The 17,659-nt window shown below is 43.9% G+C and overlaps 1 protein-coding gene across 1 annotated transcript in view; it reads left to right on the forward strand.

Moving 5' to 3' along the window:
* The window catches only part of CYFIP2 (cytoplasmic FMR1 interacting protein 2), a 144,306-nt gene that overhangs the window by 48,866 nt on the left and 77,781 nt on the right, over positions 1–17,659 (forward strand). The window contains exons 12-18 of the mRNA XM_036749549.1: positions 1,717–1,836; positions 1,920–2,045; positions 6,050–6,216; positions 6,779–6,926; positions 10,723–10,876; positions 13,111–13,267; positions 14,684–14,780. Coding sequence (XP_036605444.1) covers positions 1,717–1,836; positions 1,920–2,045; positions 6,050–6,216; positions 6,779–6,926; positions 10,723–10,876; positions 13,111–13,267; positions 14,684–14,780 — 969 coding nt within the window. The remainder of the gene's footprint in view (positions 1–1,716; positions 1,837–1,919; positions 2,046–6,049; positions 6,217–6,778; positions 6,927–10,722; positions 10,877–13,110; positions 13,268–14,683; positions 14,781–17,659) is intronic.

Below are 17,659 nucleotides of genomic sequence, written 5' to 3' on the forward strand. Positions count from 1 at the left end.
CCCAAGTTTTTCATATTCGGCCAAGATGAGAGAGTTTCAAAAGGACTTTTAGAATCTATTTTGGACCACATACGCTGGGACTAAAAACATATGCTGTCAGTAGGTCACAGGTTTGCGGTTGTTTTTTCTTCAGTAGTGATGAGTTACCATTTATATCCTCTCATCATATTGTGGCCAGTGACTTGCATTTAAAATATTGTTAGCTTTTGTTTTTATATCATCTTTACTTCTAAATATTCTACTGCCCAGCTGAGTCATCTCTTGTAACAGAAAAAAAAAGAAAAAGGAAAAAAGCATCAACAAGCAAAACTGATCCACGTATTACTAGAGTCTGACAGCAGGTTCAATGCCCTATACCTGTAACTGCCTTTGTGGTCATTCCCTTCCCTTAGCCCTCTGCAAAGAAGGGCGTGACATATGACTTGGATTTTTAAGGTGGCTGCCTTGGGCATGGAGAATATAGGTTATGGGTTATAGAATTGTAGATTTAGAGGTAGAAGGGACCTTTGAGGTCATTGAGGCCACCCACCTCATATTACAGATGAGGAAACTGAGGCACAGTTAGGTTAATTGACTTGCCCAGCATCATATCATTTAAATTCAAGTCTAATTGACCCTAAGTCTAGCACCCAAACACTGTACCCTGGTATTTCATCATGGCCATGAAGCAAAACAAAGCAAACATCCCACAGGGCTCAAATCTACAATAATGGTCGTATTGCACTGTGTTCTAACCAGCCATAGTCAAGACTACAGAAATAATTGATTAGGACCTTCAGCTGCCATTCTTGGCACTTTGATGCTATGTTTTGATTTGGTCCATTTTTCAGTCAGCAGTTAGTCGGGTAGTGATTAAGTTCCCACTACGTGTTTGATACTTTCACAGGCACTGTGGGGAGGTGGGATAGATAAAAAATAAAACACATAGTTTCTGCCCAAAAAGAACTTGTTTATAATTTTGTCTGAGGAAATAAGGCACGTTAAAAAAAACACAGCTAATGTGAGGCAGCATGTGATAACTGTCAGACGAAGGGAGGTAATGTGGGGATGGAGGTCGGAGGAGGAAAAGGTCACTTTGGGCTGAGTGGTTACCGAGGGTTTGACAGAGGTGTGGGGGTTGGGCTGGCCCTTGAAGGATGGATAAGTGTTTGATGGGCTAGAGAAGGGGGAAGGGCAGTACAGGTGAAGGAATGACAAGATAAGGTAGGAAAGTGAAAGTTTGTACAGAGGAGGGTATGGCTGGGCTAGATGTTCCATAAGGTCCCTTTGAATTCTGGGCCTATTATCCTACCTTTCTGCGATTCTGTCTATAATGGGTTAGTAGCATTCAGCAGCAGCGCTGTCCAAGATAAGCGCCAGTGGATGGACAACTGACCTTAGAGTAGGAAGACCTAGGTTCAAGTCCTGCATTTGACGCACACCAGCTCTGTGATCCTGGCAAGTCACATGACCTCTCATTGCTCTAGGCGACTCTCTAAGATTATAATTATATAAGATTATATGCAGAGAAGATACTGTGGTAGAGGAAGTGTTCCCTGCACCTGGTACCATTGCTCTTCCCATGTACCCCTGAGGCAAGTAGAAATGAATGCAGAAAAAAAGGCCTGTTTCCTTAAGAAAGAGACCTGAGCTAGAAACAAGAGCAGAGCCGGGTCTGGGGTGGGAGGGATGAATGTGCAGATTGGCCTGACCCCCTTGTTGGGTGATGTTCTCCAGGTGGTGACTGGTTCTGGATTAGACAGCCAGAAGTCCGATGAAGAGTACAGGGAGCTCTTTGATCTGGCTTTGCGGGGGCTTCAGCTGCTCTCCAAGTGGAGCGCCCACGTCATGGAGGTGGTAAGTGACCTCCACTCCGACCCCAGCGTCTCCCTCCCGTCCATCTGGCCTTTAACAACAGCCTGGTGTGTTCCCCTCCCCAGTACTCCTGGAAGCTGGTTCACCCTACTGACAAGTTCTGCAACAAGGACTGCCCCGGCACAGCCGAGGAGTATGAGAGAGCAACCCGCTACAACTACACTAGCGAGGAAAAGTTTGCGTTTGTGGAGGTGAGCATCTCCCTTCTCATGCTGGACAGCAATGTTTAGAATGGTGCATCTAGGCCAAGGCCCGAAGTACAATTTCTATGTTCGTGGCACCCTATGGCCTTCACCGAATGGCCCCAACCCACCTTTTTGGGTTTATCTCCCACTTGCACATCGTGGTCATCTACAAATATTTCTTGTTAACCTTCCTTTCCTATCTTTTGCCCTCTTGGTATACCTTCTCCCTCCTCCCCCCAGGCTCCTAGTGCCCCATTTGTCCCTTTATGGTCCTAACTGGGAACAAAAGTTGTTCCCAGGCCAGGATCTGAAACTCATTAATCCTGAGGCATAAAGGACTGAGAACAACCAAGTTGTGATGTCATCCAGTCTCAGAGCTGGAGGCGCTGCTGGGGTCCACAGGAGAGCCTCCTGAAGGTTGCCTTCCTTTGCAGCCATAGAGACAGCTATAAGATGGGGGTGGGGGTGAGGTGGGGGTAGAGAATAGGAGGAAATGGTTGTAGAATCACCCCTCTCTTCTCATTCCATCAGGATTAATCAATGGCCAACAAGTCTTTATGAATACTGACTGCGCTCAGCTGAATAGGCTTGGCTGCAGCTGACCTGGTTCATCTGGGTGTGTGTTTAAACTTTGTGGCAGCCTCCAACCTAGTGTGTGTTTGGAGATTTAGAAATTTAATGCAGCCCATTCTCATCGAGGGGTCATCATTTAGTTCAAGATCTTGCTTACCACAGGTATCAGCCCTTGGTGTCACAGACTTTAGAGCTGGAAAGATCCTTCAAGATTGCCCATCATTTCGCAGATGAGGGAACTGAGGCCCAAAGACTTTCAGTGACTTGTCCAGGGTCCTACAGGCGGTAAATAGTTAAGCTGAGATTCAAACCCAAGGCATATCACGCTGGAGTCAGTGATATGTCCGCTGGACCACAACGCCTCTTGCAGGGAAATACACTTGTAGACCTCACTAGGGTCTACATTGAGGCTCCAAGAGATAGAGAATAGAGAGCCGACCCCTGAGTAAGGATTAGCAGAATTCAAGTCTCCCTCCTGAAACATATTGGCAGTGTGACCCTGGACAAGTCACTTGAGTTCTCAGAGCTCCAGGCACCTCTCTAAAACTATAATCTGCAGGATGGCAGGTTGATACAGTGGACAGAATGCTGGATTTGGAATCTAAGGACCTGGGTCCAAATCCTGGCACTGCCATTCACTCTACCTGTGGAGGGACCTTAGGCAAGTTACAACTTCTCTGGGCCCCAGTCCTTCATCTGTGAAAGCAGGGGTTCAGATTGCTGTTCAGTCGTGTCCAACTTTTCATGACCTCATTTGGGGTTTTCTTGGCCAGAGATACTGGAGTGGTTTGCCATTCTCTGCTCCGGCTCATTTTACAGATAAGCAAACTGAGGCAAACAGGGTTAAGTGACTTTCCCAGGGTCATATAGCTAGTAAGTGCCTGAGGCCAAATTTGAACTCCGGTATTCCAGATTCTAGGCCTGGCACTCTATCCGCTGCACCACCTAGGTGGGTTTGGACTAGATGATTTCTAACATCCCTTTCAGTTCTAAATTGATGCTGTGATCCATCTTATCAGGAGTTCTCTACCCAGATGAGGTCCTGACCAAAACAGAAGAATGTGCACTTTTGAGAGGCCCAGGGACTTAGATATATGTCTATATACCACATCTGTATTTCCTCAATCTAGGCACAGTCCCTCTATATATTAATGTAAACTGAGAAATTGTCTGTAACTTATAGTCTTTGAGAATTAACTAGGGCACCAAGAAAGAGAGACAGAGAGAGAATTTCCAAAATGTTAGAAGTGAAAAAGGCTTTAGAAGTCATCTAGTACAACCCCTTTTATGGATGGGGAAACTGAGGCATGAAGTGACTTACGGTCACACAGCTAGGTCCCAGTCACTTGTTTCAACTTATTCCCACTATACAAACCATCCACTTTAGCAGGCTAGTTCCTAACTCTTCCCAAAGTTGCCTCATATATTCCCACCTCACTATTTTTGCTTCCCCCTCTTCCTGACATGCCCTCCTCTCTTTGTTTCCCTTGTCTAAGGTCTACCTTTCCTTCAAGGCTTAGTTTAAGTTCTTGCAGCTCTGTGAACCTTTCCTAATTTTGTGAACTGCACGGGTTGAGATGGAATGCCAAGGCTGGGACCCTTTTCTGTCTCCTCCCTGCCCTCTTCCCCCCATTATATACATATATACATACACACACACACATATATTTTTTTTAACTAGGTAAAAGAGGCCATTCTTTGCCTCATTTCTCAACTAGCCTTAATCACTGAATGGGCACTGTCTCAGTCAAACTTCGACCTAGGAAAGACCTTAGCTTTAAAAAGCCAAGGTCTCCCACTGCCTCTGGGGCCATCTCCAGTCATCCTGATCTGTATCTTGGACCATCTGCACCCAGATGGCTTTGGAGGAGAAAGTGAGGCTGGTGACTTTGCACAGCCCGCCCTCACTTAAATCCAATTCACTTGCAAGTCATGGCATCACCTTCCTGATGTCACAGTCCTCTTCAAGAACAAAGGACAAACAACAACAACCTCTACTTAGAGGTCTTCTTCTGTTGTTTTTTTTCCAGTTATACTGACACCTTTAAAAATGTTTAACTAATGATTTTTATCTTTAAATTACAGTCATTTCTTTCCCTTGCCCCCTTCCCCATCTACATAACAAAAAAACCCAAACAAAACCTCTTTTTGTCTACAGATATATACACTATTCTGATTTGGCAGTCTCTCACCTCTCTACAGCAAGGAAGGTAGCAGCATCTTGTTTTATAGCCTATTCCCTTTAACCTCTTCCCCTCTCCTCCCCCTCCACCAAAGCCTTCTTGTAACAAATAAAAACATTTAAGGGAGACCAATGGGCACAGAGACCTTGTCTGATTGCATTTACCACATTCCTCCTCCATTGTCCTCTATCTCTCTATTGGGAGAAGGGACACCTCACAGGTCGTTGTAAGGAAGGAACTTTGTTAACATTAAAGCACTTCCTAAGTGGGAATTATTTTTGTCATCCAGAAGACAAACTCAGAGTCGGGGTCAGGATTGTTGCATTCTCATCCCAGCTTTACTAACTCATTGTGTGACCTTGGTCATGCCCTTGACCTTTCTCTCATTTCCTTCCGTTTTCTTTAAAACAAAAAAATTAATAAGTAAAAATGGAATTGTGATAATCCTCGTCCTACTGACCTCAAGGATATCGTGGTTAGACAGTGCTTTGGAAAAATGAATGTGGGGCAGCAGCTGTCCTTGTAGAGACACGAGGGATAAAGTGCAGCCCCCAAGGGGAACAAACAAAGGTTGTTCACTGTGAAAATGACTTCTGTCACGACTCAGAAGGATTGGGGACTCCCTTGGGAACCACAAAGAACGAGTGCAATTTGGGGATTAATCCAGGTCCACTGTGCTGTGCGTTGACCCAAGCTTGCTATCCAGAACAAAGAAAGGACAGTGTTCACTGCTTTGTCACTTCAGAGTGCCCCAGGCAGGCAGTGTGGTGGAATGGAGGGAGGGCCAGCCTCTGAGTCAGGAAGACCTGGGTTCAAGTCCTGTGTCTGACATATACTAGCTTTGTGACTGTGGGCCAGTCACATTATCCGTTACGGTTTTAGGCAAGTCTCCAAAGCTCTAAGTTGCAGAATAGCTTCTGATTTTACATCGGTAGAGGGAGTTTCCTCACTAGGATCTCACTACACAAATGAAATTATAGGACCAGCCCCCCTCCCCCCCAAAATGCAACACGACGGCATGGTCTTGGAGTCAAAGTATGTGGGTTGGAATACCAGCTCTGTCATTTTACTGCCTGTATGGCCTTGGACAAGTCACTTGACTTCCCAGTGCTTCAATTCTTCATCTGTAAAATGAGAGGACTGACCCGGATTGAACGTCCCTTCTCACTTTACCTGATGATTCTAGTCAAAGGCAGGTGAATGTGCTGTAGGAGGGCTAGGTGTGACTGACTCTCACACTTGTTCTTGGCCCAGGTGATTGCTATGATCAAAGGTCTACAGGTGCTCATGGGCAGAATGGAGAGCGTCTTTAACCAGGCCATCAGGAACACCATCTATGCTGCCCTGCAGGACTTTGCCCAGGTGACCCTGAGGGAGCCCCTGAGGCAGGCTGTGAGGAAGAAGAAGAATGTCCTCATCAGGTTAGTGACAGTATCCACACTAGGACCCCGCCTCTGCCTTTCCTATGGGATTTCTAGAGGTTGAAGGCTTAAGGAAACAACACCCTTCATTAGCTCCCCATCCTGATTCCTTAGCAGATTCCCATGTGCTGTGGTGCTTGGACAAACCAGGTGTGTTTCCCTGTGTAGGAGCTGGGCCACCTTCATCAGGGCAGTCCAGGTAACAGAGGAAGGAGTTTAGCCAGAAAGGCCTGAAAAGCGAGATTTCCCTTCCACCCAAAATGAAAAAAATACCCAAGCTGTAAGCACCTTAATGGGTCCAGTCTCTGTGATACAGGGGGAAAAGCTCTGAAATCAGAGGACCTGGGTGCGAGTCCTGCCCCTGACGCTGCCTACCTTTGTTACCTTGGGCCTCAGTTTCCTCACCTGCAAAATGAGGGGCTGGACTAGATGGCTTCTTAAAGCTCCTTCTAGTTTCATGTCTATGACTCTATGATCTTCCACCCAAGTTACTTCCCTGCATATGAGTTTAATTTCCTCTCTTGGAGCACCGGGTCTCATTTCATGTCCCTTCCTGCTCCAGCGTCCTACAGGCTATTCGGAAAACAATCTGCGACTGGGAGGGAGGTCGAGAACCACCCAACGACCCTTGCCTGAGAGGGGAAAAGGACCCAAAGGGTGGCTTTGACATCAAGGTTCCACGGCGAGCTGTTGGGCCCTCTAGCACTCAGGTAAGAGGCAGCAGGTGCATAGTTTGGCGTGGAGGTTGTAGGCCCAAACCGACAAGGCATCAGAGAAAAAATAGATACTCTGGTCTGGTCATCCCACCTTGTGCTGTTAAGGTTGAAAAGGCACTGGGTTGTGCTTCAGGAGACCAGAGGCCTAGTTTCAGATATGATGTAAATGGGTCGTGCGATTTTGGGCAAGTCACCTAACCTTTCCATGCTTCTGTCTCCTTATCTGTGATGCAGAAATGGTATTATGACGATTCCCCACCCTCCTTACAGGGTTCTTGTATGGTCCAAGTGAGGTGATATATTTGAAAATCCTTTGAAAAGTCTAAAACACCATACAAGTGCAAGGTGTATTATTCTGTCTGTGCTTGTTATCGTCTCTCTATTCAGATATAATGGTGTCAATTGTAACGGTACCTTTGCTCGGTCCAAGGAGCTCCTTAGAGCTTTGTAGAATTATCTCAGCATTGCAGAATCACAGATTCTCTTAAAGGGACCTTCGAGGTTATCTAATCCATCCTCATTACACAGATGGGGAAACTGAGACTCAGAGAAAAGAAACAAGCTGACCGATGTCACAAGTCAAGTAGCTAGTCTCCCTTCTCTTCTCAGAACTTGTATTGTTATTGCCTCATAATTTCTCTTGTTTTCGTGTCCGTCAGATTAATTGACACCTGACTATTTTCTGCTTTCTATACAACATAATTTATCATTTGGAAGAATCTTTGCTCCTCACCCTCTCCCCTAACAGCAAAATATTTAATTGGAATAGGATAGTCAGGTAAATGACAACGAAAAATAAAGAAATAGAATCTTTCTAAGAACCCACAGATGGTGTAATTTCTCCTAATCCGAGGGGCAGATGGAGGGAGTGGGGGGACAGATCCCAAATCTGAGAAAGACCGTTTTCAAAAAGGGTCACAGGAAAAAGAATCCATCGAGACACTTTTTTCTTCCTGGTGTCCCCCTAGGTAAGAGGGAAGCATTTCACTTGGCATAATGGGATTTTAGAACCAGAAAGGACCCCAGAGATCATTGGACACATCCCCCTCATTTTATAGCATTTCTGAGAAATGATTTGACTTGCCCAAGACACACAGATAGTAAATGGCAGATGCAAGGATTAAACCCTGGTCTCCTGACCCTAAGCCCAGTCATTAATCCTCTATGCCATGGTCAGCTGCATGGACTTATGTTTCACACCAGCTCTGAATGCCATAGGGCATTAAGAAGTGAGCAGGAGAGAAAGATAAAAGAAGGAGAGGAAAAACAGAGCAAGAAAACATGCTGGAGAAAAAATGAGGGAGATGTCAAGAGATGGATGGAGAGGGGAAACAAAAGAGAAGTGACTCGGGCAAGTCACTTAACCCCCATTTGCCCCAGCCCCCTTATCTGTAAAGTGGGGACAATAATATGACCTACCTTTCCAGGGTTTTTTGTGAGGATCAAATGCATATTTGGAAATCACTTAATACAGTACTTGAGACATAGTAAGCACAATGAAAATATTAGCCATAATTATTTTTTTTGGAGGGTGGAAGGCAGGACAATTGGGGTTAAGTGACTTGCCCAAGGTCACACAGCTAGTAAGTGTGTTAAGTGTCTGAGGCCGAATTTGAACTCAGGTCCTCCTGACTCCAGGGCTGGTGCTCTACTTACTGCGCCATCTAGCTGCCCCTCGTATTATTATCATCATCATCATTATTATTATTATTAAGGAAAAGTTGTGAGTAGTGGGGAATAGGAGAGGTCTATGAGCCTTTATCTTCAGTGCTACCCAGCCCCATGCTGGCCTCCATCTCTTCTCAATAACAACAGCCATCAGTCACAGAGCATTTCTTAGGTAAGCATTTGCACGTCTCCACTTTATAGTCATTTATATCATAGCAAGGGTTCTTAACCTGGGGTCTGCAGATCCTCAAGGGATTCAGGGGTAGATTTCAAAGGGTCTGTGAAAAAATTGCCTCTTTATTTTCACTAACCTCTGACAGAAATCTAGCATTTCCTTCAGTTATGAATTAAAAAAAATATTCCGAGAAGTGGTGTATAGGCTTCACCAGACTGCCAGAGAGGCTCATGACTCAAGAGCCCTTTATTATAGGGTTATTCTCATTGTGTGACATGGTTAGGGAGAGGGCTGTTAAGCACAGATTCCAGCAAGCAGAGGGGCTTAGGTGCTTATGGGGGTCCTGGGAAAGCCAGCGCTATGGGATAGACGGCTGTTGAGATGAGACATTTGAGTGACTCTCTGTCTTGTCCTATTTATTGTATCCCTGGCATTACCTCCACAGGCAGTAGCAATTTCAACAGCTCTGTAAAAGTTTTTATTGGCCTGTCTCCTTGTGCTCTGACAGATCCAAGGCTCACCACAGTAAATTTCTTTGGGGACCATTGCAGCACAAAGGCTTAAGTCTTGAAAGTTGTTTAGGCAACCTCACCTTGGTATGAGTTCCAGTAAATCCATGCTGCTGGGCATCTTGGACTTAGAGAGTGCTGGGTCCCTTTGTGGCTTCCCCAAGATATGGCATATTAGTTCCAGCATGCATCAATAAAACAGCCTTTAGCGAGTAAGTGTTCATTGTCGGTATATTCCTTGGCACAGTTTCTAAAACCTCACAGAAAAAAGAAAGAGAGCACGTTGCCTTGATTTTAAAGCATGCAAACAATAGGCAGTTACAGTCAGCCCCCTACAATAGGGAAAGGACTGTGTTGCTGTTGTTCAGTCCTGTCTCACTCTTTGTGACCCCATGGACCATATCACAGCAACCATGGAGTTTTCTTGGCAAAGATACTGGAGTGGTTTGCCATTTTCTTCTCCAGTGGATTAAGACAAGCAGAGATTAAGTGACTTGCCCAGGTTCACACAGCTGGTAAGTATCTGAGACTGCATTTGAACTCAAGTTTTCCTGACTCCAGGCCCAGGGCACTATCCGCTGAGCCACCAAGTTGGCTCTAAGTCAAGGACTGCTACCCAATATAGATTGTTGGAGAAGAAAACATTAATATAAATACTGTACTGTACTATGTGCATCAGGCAGAATACTACCCGAAACTATTTTTGTTAACATTATTCTAAATTCAAGCATTTCTAGATTAGAGAGAAATGTCCAAAATTACACTGTCTTCCTGTGCCCTTGGACATCTCTCTATACCCCGAGATAATTTGAAGTAACATTTATAGGAATCTTGAATGACGAAAAGGTCACAATATTTTAAAATATAGTTTTGGGTTCATACTCTAGTGTATCAAATAGGATAGTCACCCAGTCACTCAGTTCCTTCTTTGACCATTCTCCTCAAATGTTCTCCTAGAGTACTTAAAGGGGCCCTCCCTGCGATCAATTCCCTCATCCCTTCAGAATGAAATATTATCTTAATAGAATATCTTAAATAGAAAAAAGTATAATTTTTTGTTCTAAATTTGTCTACCACTCTTACTCCATCTTTCTGAAGCCTCAGTATTTTTGTTCCATACTTTCCTAAAGGGAAAATTCTAGAAAGGCGGGTGAAATAGTATTTCTTCATATTTTCAGTTGAACAAAAAAGGATGTTTCAAATATACTTCCATGTCACATACAGATGACTATTTGTCTCAAAGAATAAAAATTGAGTACAAAACACTTGACACTAAAAATAGACTGAATGTGGTCAGATCTTTTGCTGATGATTCAGATGCCACCTTATCATGTTGCTGAACCATTGGGTATTACTAAGGGTATTACTAATTTGGGTATCATTATTAGGATAAAAGTGCCCATCCTCTAACTCTCTGGCATCTTTTTGTCCTTTCAAGCTTTACATGGTGAGGACCATGCTGGAGTCCCTCATCGCAGACAAAAGTGGCTCCAAGAAGACCTTGAGGAGCAGCCTTGATGGACCAATTGTTCTTGCCATTGAGGAGTTCCACAAGCAATCCTTCTTCTTCACTCATCTGCTCAACATCAGTGGTGAGCCCTGATTCCAAATTCCTAATCAGAAGAGGGTGAGGCGAGGGTAAGAGCGCACTAGTCTGATTGAACCTCTTTTGTTCCCGTAATTGCTCAATTCCCCGTGGAGCATATTTATGGTGTGATTTGAGAGATTAGGGAAACTGGGATCGGTCTGGCTTCTTTTCTTCCTGATTTAGCAGAATTTCTTTCAGCAGATGTTTGTGGCTGGCTTGGCTCGTAACTCTCGAGGGAGGAATGGACATAAGCCTCCATGTCCTTAGGGAATAAGACTAACATAACTTTCTTCTTATTATTACCACATCTGTCAAGTTAGCTACTTAAGATCCATTAATTAGTAATACTTAGCTTACAGCAAGGCAGGATTCCAGGGCATTTCTACCAGTTTTCTCATCTTCCTTTTCCACCTTATAGGTTTGGTTTTGTCTAGGTTGGACAGGACAAGATAAAGGAAGAATGGGACCCCAGGGATGTGAACGGTATGATGCCATGGGTAACCTTAAAGAATTCTTGAGTGATTCATACAATCAGGATTGCTCTAAGACTCAGTCATGGCTTCATTGTCTTCTAAAGTTAGCACAAAATTTTATTCTCCAAATATAAGTTAGTATAGACTGTGATTCTATAGACAGGCTGATCATTCAATCAGTCTGATAGTATTTATTTGGGGAACTATAATGTCTGATCTGAAGTCTATTGGAAATGCTAGATTAATACACATTAAACAATTTGAGAGTAGAACAAAGAAGTCAGCTAGTCAATCATTTATTACGCACCTATTACGTTCCAGGTGCTATACTGGATATGAAGGAAACAAATACAAAGAATGAAATAATCCCTACCTGCAAGGAGCTGGGACGACAAGGTTGCGTGCAGCTGCTGTGGAGGTGTAAGGCCAGTAACACCAACACACAGGAGGGCTGCTAGCACAGGTTCTTTGATCTGCTTTTCTAAGGAAAGCAACTTTAAGGGGTTAACAGTCTTACTTTAATTAAACATACATATACCATTCACTTAGTTCAAGGGGAAAAGCCAGCTGAACTTCAGAGCAAATACAAACAGAAATTACAAACAGATCAACAGACAGACTTTTATCTGTCTGACCAAATCACAATACATACATAGTTACCAGAGAGAAGCACCAATATCTGGGTTTTCAAAGCCAGGGGGCTCCTTAATGGCTACCCAGAGTCTCCACATCAACACTCTTCCAATGAGTGAGCCCCCAAGCAAAAGACTTACCTCAGAGTATATATACACTTCTTCAGGGTCAGAGTGCTTCATGCCTCTTGAGGGTTTCACACCTCTCAAGACTTACCTAACAAATGGGCCTGTGCCTTCCTACAAACAAAGGCAAGACTCAACCAAAGGCACTTGATTGCCTTAGTGCTGAGAAGCACTCCAAAACAAAAGACGACAAAAAGTCCCACTTTGCTTGCCCTTACAGGAGCTTACATTCTAACAAATATAATAAACACCAGCATGTGTTTTACAGATCATTAAATGTTGTAGGTTTAAGAGAAAGGAAATCAGTTTAGTTTGGAGTAGTCAAGGGTGGGCTTCGTGGAAGAGGTGAGACTTGAGCAGGATCTAGAGACAAAAATAGAATTTTTTTTGAAAGCAGTTGTGGTTAAGTGACTTGCCCAAGGTCACATAGCAAGAAGGTGTCTGAGGCCAGATTTGAACTGAGGTCCTCCTTGTTCCAGGCCCAGCACTCTATCCACTGTGCCACCCAGCTGCCCTAAGAATAGAATTTATATTCAAAAGCAGAGAAGAAAATTTTCAGGTGAGGGAGAGAGACATCAAGGAGTCAGCATGGGTTGGAGGCACGGGAGGCACCAAAGAGACCCACCTAGGGTTCCTTTTAGGGATTAGTGAGAAGTAGAGCTGGATAAGATTACTCTACCATGTCATATTTACTCAATATTTCCATCAACATTTTTGTCCTTTACATCTTCAGCAAACTGATGGCTCCCGTGATCTGCAAAGGCATTAACCAGTAATAATATCAGTGATGATGACCAGGAGGAGGATTAACTGACATTATTATAGCCCATCATGATTTGCATGGATTCATTTGAGCCTGGCAGCAGCCCTGAGAGAGCAGTCCATGGTCTTCTTCTAGGCCACCTGCACCAAACCCAAAGGAACACACCAGACTCTGGTCCCCACTGCTGCAGGCGTCATCCCTCTGTATAATGACTAATTCTAGCTTCTCTTACTTGTGCCTTTAGAAGCCCTGCAGCAATGCTGTGACCTCTCCCAGCTTTGGTTCCGAGAGTTCTTCCTGGAATTAACAATGGGCCGTCGAATCCAGTTCCCTATTGAGATGTCCATGCCCTGGATTTTAACAGACCATATCCTGGAAACCAAAGAACCTTCCATGATGGAGTAAGAAGAGGCAGGGCTGGGATTCATGGGGAGGCTTGCAAGGGAGATGACTGCTGAGAGGTCTGGTCCCCCCAGGACCAAGTGCTTGTCATAAACCCACTGGGGAAACTGGAGAAGAAGCAGTGCCTGCCTGAAAGAAACTCGGGCTAGGCATTGTCCTGAACACCAATCATTTGGATCAGCTTTGTAAATAGACTGGGAACAGTCACCTGTTTACACACCTCTTGTTGTTATTCAGTTGTTTCAGTCGTGTCCAACTCTTTGTGACCCCATTTAGGGTTTTCTTGGCAGAGATGCCAGAGTAGTTGCCGTTTTCCTCTCCAGCTCATTTTTTTCAAATGAGAAAGCTGAGGCAAACAGGGTTAGGTGACTTGCCCAGAGTCACACAGGTGGTATGTGTCTGAAGCCAGATTTGAACTCAGGTATTCCTGACTCCAGGCCCAGCACTCTGTCCACTGTACCACCTAGCTGCCCCATTTATACCCTTACCCACACTCATGACAGTCAGGTCTGATGGCAGAGAGCACCAGCAATTTTGAGAGAAATGATCTCTGTAGGGAACATTTGGGTTTGTATGCTTGTCAGCATTCCTATTTGCTGCCTGATTTTTTTGCAGACTAATTTAATTAGGGCCTTGGGCTCAATGTCCTGACTGACCTGATCTTTTGGTTTCTGTATCCATAAATCTTAAGTACTTACCCACCTCAGTGGATTCTTGAGATAAAAAAATAGTAATTCACCCAAGACTATGGAGATTATTGTGTGTGTGTGTGTGTGTGTGTGTGTGTGTGTGTGTTTTCATTTGTATAGGGAACATTTGTGTGGAAACTCTTTCCTCTGACTCAGACTGGAAAGTCACCTGTAAATTTTAGTCTTATAGAGATGTCTAGGTTGCTAAGAGGTTTAGTTGCTTGGCTATGTTCAAGAAGCTAGTATGTGTATTCGAGGTGCAACTCAAACCTAGGTCTTCCTCTCTACACGGTTATTTCTCTCTATCCATTACTGACTCCCAGGGGTACTATAAAGCAGTACAGGAATGAGCACTGTTCTTTCCTCATTCTAAATAGCTAGCTTGAGTTCAAATGTGGCCTCAGATACTTCCTAGCTGTGTGACCTTAAGCAAGTCACTTGACCCTGTTTGCCTCAGTTTCCTCATCTGTAAAATGAGCTGGAGAAGGAAATGGCAAACCACTCTAGTATCTCTGCCAAGAAAAGCCCAAATGGAGTTACACACAACTGAAAATGACTGAACAACAACAAGCCTTGAGTCCAAGTATATACATAGTACATCAGGCCTTAATCAATTCCCAAATTGTGTTCATCCTTTTTGTTTTCCATGGGAGTCCAAAAATACTGCATTGTGATGAAGATCATTTTCAGAGCTAACAACCAACAGCCTTTGTTTGTTCCCCTAAGGTATGTGCTGTATCCTTTGGATCTCTACAACGACAGTGCATATTATGCCTTGACGAAGTTCAAAAAGCAGTTCCTATACGATGAGATTGAAGCTGAGGTAAGGACCAAGCGTCGCCTCTCATTTCTGCCTCTCCCCTCCTTTTTAACTGACAAAGGAGACCTCTAGTCTTGAATATAGACACAGCCACCTTTAAAGAAGCACCAGCATGAAACATTTTAGCAAATACATAAAGGGGAACAGAAGGAACCTCAGAAGAAGACACAGATAAGCAAGGCAGTGTTGGAACTATCAAGCTAAATTTAATATCTCCTTTTTAAAAATTCCAAGCTATACATACTAGAGATTCACAGTTTCCAACACAATCCTCTTTTTTGCTTCTTCGTATGAGGGTATGTTTATATTTGCTCATATCCGTCGAGTTTTTTAATAATAAAAAAAGAAAAAAAATAAATTAAAGTATCTCCTACAGCTGTTTGGGAAGGATTAGTGTAATAAAGGGACATTCATGTCTAGGTCATCTTGGGTCAGAGAGGTAATACGATGAAGTGGAGAGGGGGCCCCTTGTTGTGGGATTCAGGCTCTTCCTCTTATCCACACTTTCTATGAGACCATGGATAACCCACTTAACCTTTCAATACCCCAGGCAACTATCTAGGACTCATTTACATTGAGTTGCTGATCAGCATCCAGGAAAGAAGTAGTTTCCACACTGGGAGTTCAGTACATGGATGAAATCACCTGTCCAAATAATTGCAGTGAAAAGCGTAATCACTGCCTTGACCTTGCCGCCACCCCTGAACAAACCAACCAACCTTTAGTCAGTCATTTGACGTACTTTCTGTGCCTCACTTTTATTACCTATAAAGAAGTGATTCCTCTCCTGCCCTACCCCATCTGAAGAGACGTCATGAGGAATGAATGAAATAACGGATGAGAAAAACACTTTGAAATATCAAGCTGAGGACCAGTCAAGGAGTCATGATTGGGGAAGCCCTGGGGGATGCTCCTGCAGTGCGTTGAGGAGCAAAAGCTTGTATGTTTCAGGGGAAAAATGAACAAGAATGCCGACCTCTTTCCAAACTCAGTCTCGTGCCCTGGGCTGGTGGCGTACGCACCAAAACGGTTATAAACACCAACCCAAGTTGGATGCCGCAGATACTGAGCGTGGCAAGGCTTTGAGGAACGTGGCATCAAAGGCAACCTGAATTTACTGGATCTTTCTTAGTCATTGTAAGATTCCTGAGGGCAAGGACTGTGTCTTATTTCATCTCTGTTTCTCCAGTGGCACAGGTCTTTGTCCATAGCAGACGATTCATTAATGCTTGGATACCCATTTCTGACTTTAGATACTTTTTTTCTTCAGCAAGCTACCACAAAAGGAAGCAAAACCAAAGCAGTAGAACAAAAAACAAACAAGCGAAATGGGGAGGTGGATGTTCCTACTGGTCAGCTTTCTCTGTTTTATAGGTAATTGCAGTGATACAAAAGTTCTGTCAGAAATCAAAGAAGTTTCAACAAAAGAATTAGGTCTTCCAGATCTGTGGATTTGGTGACAGAAGAACGTAGGATAAAACAGTTAAATATAACCCATTTCCTTTATAATTGTTTTCACACCCTGAGCTATCCTCATCCACATCTCTTTTATGTCCCCAGCCCTGGGTCATTTACAGCTCCTGTCTTGGTTGGGTCGTTGACCTTCTGTGTCTGATGTGAACCTTTATTCATCCTGGAACATGACAACTTCACAGTTGATGAACTCCGAATCAGTGTAATAAAGGTTTTCTATGTGTATTAGGACAGAATGTTTTAGCTTTGGGTTCTGTACTGGACACCACATTCCAGGAAAGATATCGACAATCCGGAGCATGCCCGGAGTGAACCTGGTGAAAAGACCATAGACGATACCATATGTGGTTGTTGTTTGTCCTTCGTTCTCAAGAACATGATGTCTTGACTTGCTCATGAATTGGACTGGAGTGAGGCAGAGTTGCACAAAGTTAGCCTAGCTCTCTTCTCCAGAGTCGTGAAGGCCAGTGACAAGACGAAGGTCAAGATGACTAGCAACGGTCCAGGATGCAGTGGGTAACCTTGGCCTTTTTAAATTAAGTTCTTTCCCAGGTCTCAGTCTGTCTTAGGCTTCACCCATTCAGTGACTGAGGGCGAGGTAGGAATTGAGACCAAAAAAGTGGCCCAGTTTGCCATCCCAAAGAAATCTAGCTGGGGTGGAGAAGACCCTCAGAGTTTCTGGCCAGAACAGAAAACAATTGCTATTTACTCATTCTGAGCCATCAGTACCTAAACGACGTGTCATAGAGGCTTACCATACCATATGAGGATTGGTTGAAGGCACTGGGAATATTTAACCTGGAAAAAAGATATAGGTAGGATATGATCATTTTCTTCAAATATTTGAAGGGCTGTCATGGGAAACAAAAACAAACATCTAGACGTGTTTTACTTTGTCCCAGAGAGCAAAGGGAAGTTGCAGAGAGATCATTTTATCTAGGTGTTAGGAAAATCTTCCTCATGATCAGATCTGCCCTAAAGGGAAATGGAATACCATAGCACATTTCCCTTCACCAGAGGTTTTCAAGTGGAAGATCACTTGTTAGAAAGTGTCGTAGAGGGAATTTTTTTTTTTAGGTTCAGCTTAGACAAGATGACATCTAAGGTTCTTTTCAGTTCTTTAAAGAAATGTGAAAAACTGGTAAAAACAAAAGACAGGAAGGAAAAAAAGTTCAGAAGCCAGAGGGGTAAAAAAAAGTCTGTGCTAGAGATTGGAAAGCATGTCCAAAGCCAGATGGGAAATGGAAACACACCAGTGCAGCAATAAATGGAAGAGGTTAAGACTGAGAGAGAGTCCCATGCCATGCGTTACAGGGTAAGAAGATAAACCTGTAAGAGGCGTTGCCCTGCTCCACCCCACCCCAGACCCCACAGTTTCTCCCACTGGTACAAGCTTCTTGAGGGAAGAA

The sequence above is a fragment of the Trichosurus vulpecula genome, chromosome 3 (genome assembly GCF_011100635.1).
Source record: "Trichosurus vulpecula isolate mTriVul1 chromosome 3, mTriVul1.pri, whole genome shotgun sequence".
NCBI lineage: Eukaryota > Metazoa > Chordata > Mammalia > Diprotodontia > Phalangeridae > Trichosurus > Trichosurus vulpecula.